Source organism: Nannospalax galili, unplaced genomic scaffold (genome assembly GCF_000622305.1).
Source record: "Nannospalax galili isolate Female #2095 unplaced genomic scaffold, S.galili_v1.0 scaffold77, whole genome shotgun sequence".
NCBI classification, from domain to species: domain Eukaryota; kingdom Metazoa; phylum Chordata; class Mammalia; order Rodentia; family Spalacidae; genus Nannospalax; species Nannospalax galili.
This window is the reverse complement of record NW_008341457.1, coordinates 3372307-3379376: the sequence shown is the minus strand read 5'-3', so window position 1 is coordinate 3379376 and position 7070 is coordinate 3372307. Positions and strand designations below refer to the sequence as shown.

At 52.4% G+C, this 7070-nt stretch overlaps 1 protein-coding gene across 2 annotated transcripts in view; it reads left to right on the top strand.

Annotated features, from left to right (window-relative positions):
- The window catches only part of Efna2 (ephrin A2), a 9713-nt gene extending 2845 nt beyond the window's left edge, over positions 1–6868 (top strand). The window contains exons 2-4 of one of the 2 annotated variants that reach the window (XM_029565454.1): positions 4458–4771; positions 5572–5637; positions 5843–6868. In XM_029565454.1, the coding sequence (XP_029421314.1) occupies positions 4458–4771; positions 5572–5637; positions 5843–6027 (565 nt within the window). In that variant the 3' untranslated portion in view covers positions 6028–6868. The remainder of the gene's footprint in view (positions 1–4457; positions 4772–5571; positions 5638–5842) is intronic. The other variant, XM_008837171.3, reaches the window with a different exon arrangement.
- The last annotated feature ends 202 nt before the right edge of the window (positions 6869–7070 follow it).

Here is a 7070-nt window from a genome sequence, read left to right as displayed (position 1 = left end):
CGTCCCCCATATCCCCCACTCCCTCTATTGTCCCCATCCCCCTATGTCCCCCACTATCCCCTGTCCCTCCATCTCCTTGTCCCCTGTTTCCCTATGTCCCCCACATCCTTTATTGTCCCTCCCATCCATTTATGTCCCCTACCGTACCCCCATCCCCCTCTGTCCCCCACTGTCTGTTTCTGACTAGGGCTGCACCAGCCACACCATCATTCTGTGTCCAAGCCATGGCCTATGTGGGCTCTGCACCTGTGTTTGGGGGGTCCACAGTGGCTTTGCAGATGGCCTCGTGTTTTCACCCACAGCTCGGGGGGAGCCCGCACTGCATGTTGCATGGGGCCAACTGCCGCAGCATGTGCATGACCATGTATAGAGGCTGTGTGCACAGGGTTGGGGCACTGCATGTGCATGGGGGTGCACATGTGTGGGTCTTCATGTGACACACATGTGCTAGTCTGTGTGTGCTCATGTCTTTATGTTGTGTGCCAGGGACTGGGGTAGGCATAGCTCACCCTGCCTGGGGCCAGCAAACAGGTCAGGGGGCACAACACAGCCATTATGACAGACACCCCATGTCCCTGAGTGTCCGTGGGTGTCCCCAGTTCTGGAAGTGGGTGGCCACTTGACACCCAGGTGAGACAGTGGTGACCTGGCCAGTCCTGGTCTCAGTGGCCATCGACAGCATGTCCCCATCTCTATGGCTCTGTCAGCCGGGGGCAGGACTTCCACTCAGAACACAGTGATGCTGCTGTATATGAGGGTCTTTGTTTCACAGAGTGACCTCTGGGATTAGGGATCTCAGATTGCTCAGTAAAGGACCTGGGGGACAATTTGGGGTTTCGGGGCTCAGGTACAAGGGAACTGTTAAAAGCCCTGTGTGGCTCAGAGGGAAATTGAGGCAGTTCCCTCGGATCCAACAAGCACCTTTAGTAATGGATGGACCCCAGTCTCGGGCTCAGCCCCTAATCCACAGGGCTATTCGAGAGCCACGTTTAGCCAGTTGCCAACTGGATAGAATGCTGAAGTAGGAGGATTCCTGTAAGTTCATAGCCAGGGCTTCAGCTCAGTGGGTAAAATGTTTGTAGCACAGCAGATGGAGTGCTTGTAGCTCAGTGGGTAGAGTGCTTGTAGCTCAGTGAGTAGAGTGCTTATAGCTCAGTGGATGCAGTGCTTGTAGCTCAGTGGATGGAGTGTTTATAGCTCAGTGGGCAGAGCTTGCCTTGTACATACAAGGTCCTGATTTTCATCCCACATACCACATAAACCAGGTGTGATGACACACGCCTGTCATGTCAACAATCAGGAGGTGGAGGCAGGAGGATCAGGCATTTAGGGTTAGCCTCAGCTATGTAGTGAGCTGTCTGACGTGGCCTGGCCTCCTGTGTTGCTTTCTGGAATTTTTCCCGTTGTGGTGGGCAAACATGGCCATGGCTGGGGCTTCAGGACCCCATTGGCTTTTCACCAGCCTGCCTAGGCTCCAGCAGAGAAGTTGGCACAAGACTGCCCTAGGAATAGATGCTGGAAATGATTTCCAAGTCAGTCATTAACCCCTTAGTAAGAATGTATCCCTGTTGACCTCTCTGCATCCTCAGGTGAAGGTAAAGATTTAGGCCTTGTCTTGCTTCCACAGGGCTAAGTTGCGGGGGGGGGGCTCCCCAGCACCTTTGCAGGCACTACCCCAGAGCAAAGGTAAGGCTCCCGCCCTGCTCACCAGCCAGCGTGGAAGCTGGAATGCCTACACAGCAAAGGCAGTGCTATTTTAGAGCCAGAAAAATAAATGGCTGCTTTACCTGGCACTCAATGGGGTGGGGAGGAGGTCCCCCAGGGTTCTCCATCCCCACCCACTCAGAAACTGTTTCCTGCTGTCCCCAAAGTCCTCCAACCCTTGGCTTCTATAATTAACTCCTTTCAACATGCAGGGCCTGGGACAGAGGGAAAGAACATTCCAGGCACTTGCAAAGGTCCTAGGGTGGGGTCAGGTCGAGTGCCAGTTGGTCACCCAGGATGTGGAGATGTTGTGGGTCCAGATCTATGGATTCCGGGATGCCTCGAGGGTGACTGTCCAGGATGACACTGTGGGTAAAGCACTTCCCTCTGAGCATGAGGGCCTGAGTTCAAGTCTCCCCACACCCACATGGAAAAAGCCAGATGTGGTAGTGCATGCCTGTAACCCCAACACTGGGAAGGCCCTTTGTCAAATGCTATATCGGCATGTTGGTGAGACCCTGTCACAGAATTTTTAAGGTGGAGATTGGTGTCTTGCCTCCACACATGCCCGAAGAGGAAGGGAAAAGAATCCAGAGCAATTGAAACTTCTGCTGCACCCTGAGTCCAGAAGGCCCACTGGGATGGGTCACAGTCCCCTGGGAGCCTGACCCTGGGGTGCGCTGCCCTTGTACACACAATCCTGTGAACACACAGGCCTCCACACCCCCATGTGAAGGGAAACTGAGGCTCCAAGATTCTGAGCCCAGCAGTACACAGCTTGAGGCCCCAGTAGGGCATCTTGTTGGTGTCTGTTGGCCACAGGATGAGTTGAGGTCCCTGTCAGTCATGGGGTGCAGTCAACACCCATTACCAATGAGCCTGCAAGGAGCCAGAGCTGTTTTTTTTTTTTTTTTTTTGAGACAGGGTCTCACTATGTAGCACAAGCTGGCCTGGAACTTGCTATGTAGACCAAGCTGGCCTCAAACTCACAGAGACCCACCTGCATCTGCCTCCCAATTGCTGGAGTGACAGGCGTGTACCATAATGCCTGGCCCAGCTTTTGTTTTTTTGAGACAGAGTCCCATGTAGTGAAGCTGGCCTTGAACTTGCTATGTTGCCCAGGATGACCCTGAATCCTGGGATGCATAGCCTTGCCAGAACTAGCTTCTGGGGCAGTGCCAGTCCTGCACCTGGCACAGTCCCTTCTCTTGCCACCAAGCTGGCCAGGCCTCAGTTTCCCTGGCTATACCTGGAGACAGAGGAACCTCAGGCTGTCCACCCCACCCCCCAATCCCTGGCTATAGGCTTTTATATGCTAAGAAAGTTCTCTCAGGGTCCCCCTCTGCTCCCCTCGGCCTGCCTTATGATGGACCCAGGGGACAGCTGGGGCGATCTGATGCTTCCCAGCGCTGTAGCCTGAGGCAGAGACTGAACGGAGCCACCATTTCAACCTGGCAGGCGACCTCTGTCCTCAAAGACTATGCTGGGTCAGGCCAGCCCCCCAGAGGACAGCTGGGAGACAATGGGGTGACCTGGGGGCAGGACTTCGAAGGGGTGGCAATGGCCGCAAGCTGGTGGATCCACAGGAGCCAGGGAGGTTTGACAAAGGGCCGAGTTTCCAGGCTGGAGAAAGAGGCAGGGTGGTGCATACACAGGAGAGGTGGATGTGGAGGGTCAGGACTTGAAGGTCAGCCTGGGTTACATGACAACCTGTTTCAAAAAACAAAAAGAAAGAACCAAGGGTCTGGGGCTCAGTGTGTAAAGTGCTTGTAGAGTGATTGTAGCTCAGTGGGCAGAGCACTTGTAGCTCAATGGGTAGAGTGCTTATAGCTCAGTAGGCAGAGTGCCTATAACTCAGTGGGTAGAGTGCTTGTAGCTTAGTGCGTAGAGTGCTTATAACTCAGTGGGTGGAGTGTTTGTGGCTCAGTAGGCAGAGTACCTGTAACTCAATGGGTAGAGTGCTCACCTAGCAGGCACAAAGCCCTGGGTTAATCCTCAGCACCACATAAACCAGTCATTGTGGCACACACCTGTCATCCTAGCACTTAGGAGGTGGAGGCAGGAGAATCAGAAGTTCAGGGTCATCCTCAGCTACATATGAGTTTGAGGCCAGCCTGGGCTATGTGAAACCCTGTTTTTTAAAAATTTTATTATTTTTACTTTATGTGTATGCATGTATTGCCTTCATGTAAGTAAGTGCACCCGTGTTGTGCAATGCCTGCAGAGGACAGAGAGGCTGTTGGAATCCCTGGAACTGGAGTTAAGGACAGTTGCTAGCTGCCATGTGGGTGGTGGGATTTGAATCCTGGTCTTCTGCAAGAACGTCCAGTGTTCTTAACCGCTGAGCCATCTCTTCAGCCCCATGAGACCCTGTCTTAAAAATTGCAGAGAGGTGGCGCATACCTTTAATCCCAGCACTTGGGAGGCAGAGGCAGGCTGAGTTCAAGGCCAGCCTGGTCTACATAGTGAGTTCCAGGACAGCTGGGGCCATAGGGAGACCCTGTCTCAAAAAGACCAAAAAAAAAAAAAAAATTGCAGAGAAAGGGGAAGAACCTCACTGCAGTAACACTGTATGGAAGGTTGGATTGATTGCTGGTCCTCCCTCCCATGTTTGCAACCCATGGGATCGCATCTCTCTGAGCCCTGCGCCCTTGCAAGGAAACTAAGGCTGGAGCTGGGGACAGTGAGGCTGGGTCTAGTGGGGCTACGGTACCAGGCCAGGCTGTGTGGACACTGACCACTCCTCCCTGTAGGTTCCATGTGGGCACAGCAGGCGATGGTGGTGGCTACACGGTGGAGGTGAGCATCAACGACTACCTGGACATCTACTGCCCACACTATGGGGCTCCGCTACCGCCAGTGGAACGCATGGAACATTACATCCTGTACATGGTGAATGGCGAAGGCCACGCATCCTGTGATTACCGGCAACGGGGCTTCAAGCGATGGGAGTGTAACCGGCCCGCAGCACCTGGGGGGCCCCTCAAGTTCTCTGAGAAATTCCAGCTCTTCACCCCTTTCTCCCTCGGCTTCGAGTTCCGCCCCGGTCACGAGTATTACTATATCTGTGAGTAGCCCAGGCTAGCCCATTTTAAAATGGGAAAACTGAGGCTCAGAGAGGGACTGAGGCAGAGTCAATCCCCCCAAACTAGAGAGATGATGGGATCCCCGTTTCTGCGTGTCTCAGTGTGGTGGGGAGCAGCGGGAAGTAGTGTCTTAAAGTTCCCTAGGGCTACAGGGGTTTGGGTACTCTCACCCTACTTTCCCCACAAAAGCCCATTTCTTTCTTTGAACTATTTGGATATTTTTCTTTTTTTTTTTTTTTTTTCTCTTCTAACTCAAGGAAGAAGTAAGGGAGGGAGGGACAGAAGGTGTTTAAAAATGTAATCCCAGAATATAAGGAAATGACATTTTCTAAAGATACTGTAAGAGCTCCTTCCATTTCTGTGACTAATACTGTTTTATTTCCTGCTTTTTCATCTTTGTGTCCATGGCGTGGGGTGGGGGTAAGGATGGTTCATGGCTCAGTTCACAGTTCCCACAGCAAGGACACCCCAGCCCCTCACAGGAGTCCAAGAGCCCAGCATCTCATGTAGCTGACGCTGGCCTGGAACTTCTTATGTAGCCATGGATGACCCTGAACTGCACCACCTCCTCACCGGGCCTTGTGTGTGCTGGGATGATGTCCTACCCTGGGGTCCGACTCGATGGACCAAGATACAGCTAGTCTCTGCCCCTGGAGTCAGGGTTGATCCTGGTAGGGGACGGGAGCATAGAGCTTTGTGTCTGGGGTTTTGAGGCAGAATTAGGAGTTTTAAGGGTTTGGGACAGGAGCGCACAGCCCCAGGAGATCTCCTCTCTTCCCAGCTGCCACCCCGCCAAACCCCGTGGACCAGCCCTGCCTGCGGCTGAAGGTTTATGTGCGGCCGACCAGTAAGTGTTTTGTTGTTGTTGTTGTTCTTGTTCTTGTTCTTGTTGTTCTTGTTGTTTTCAGACAGGGTCTCCCCATAGCCCAGACTGTCCTAGAACTGTTGTAGCCAAGACTGGCCTCGATCTCACAGAGATACACCTGTTTATGCCTCCTGAGTGCTGGAATCATAGGCCTGTCCCACCGCGCTCAGCCAGTGAGTGTTTTCAGGGGGCATGGGCAGGCCCCGGGGACCCCGGCCGAAAGCCCTGTCCCCTTCCTATGTCCCCACAGATGAATCAATGTACGAAGCCCCAGAGCCCATCTTCACCAGTAACAGCTCCTGCAGCTGCCTGCGAGGCTGCCGCCTGCTCCTTACCACCGTTCCAGTGCTGTGGACCCTCCTGGGCTCCTAGCTTGGACAGAAGGACACCAGGCTTGCCCGGATCCCACTGTCCAGCCCTCTGACCTGCCACGGCCACCTCTGAGAGGAAATGTTGCTGCTTTTGTTTATGGTGCTGTCCCACTGGAGGAGCTGTTCACCTAGAGCTTGGGAGGGGACACCAGGCCCCCCAACCCATGCCTGAGGGGGAAACTGAGGTATCTTCAAAGCCCTATGCAGAGCCACTTTCTTTGTGGCCACCAGGGAACTCAAGACCTTCTGAGCTTTTATTTTTTGATTGGATCAGAAAGACTTTTTAAATTTTAATTTATTCCCTGATGTCGATGGTGATTTTGGGATTGGGAATGAACTGGTGGGAGGGGGTGGGAGGTCCCTGAAGGATGGAGATTTGGGCTTACTGGCTTAGGCTCCTCATGCCTGGTGAGTCTGAGCTGGGCTGAAAGGGTGCCTGGCAACCGACCCTGCATTGGGGTCCTTTGCCCAGCCTCTGTGGAACCCCACTTCCCCTAGTGTCTCAGAAACCCCTTCAACCCTGCTGGCCATCTGGCCCCTTCCACCAGGCACAGCTATGTCCTGGGCTGGGAATCCTTTATATTTCTGTAAATAGAACCAGCAAGTATATACTGTGACTTATTTTTAATGTATTCTTAAATACAGACTGGAAATTTTTTCTTTAAAATTTTCTTTCCCATCCATTCGTTGGGAGGAGCCTTTTATTTTGGTGGGAGGCAGTGGGATGGACTTTTTAGGATAGAAACAACACTTCGCAATAAACTGGGTTTTGTTTTTTTTTTTTTCCTGTCTGTCGGAGCCCCTCCATCATGTGACCTAGTAATGTTTCTAAAAAAAAAAAACTATGAAAAAAGGAAAAAGAAGATGAACAGAAAAGGACGGGAGCTACTACCAAAAATGAGAAGGAAGAAAAATGAAGCTAACACCACGTTTATATGGATTTCGTATTTCCACCCACCCACCTTTCCTGTTTTATATATATTCTATATAAATATATATTGTGGATGGCCTTGGTGGCAAGGGGTGGCCGGGGCTTTTGTAGTG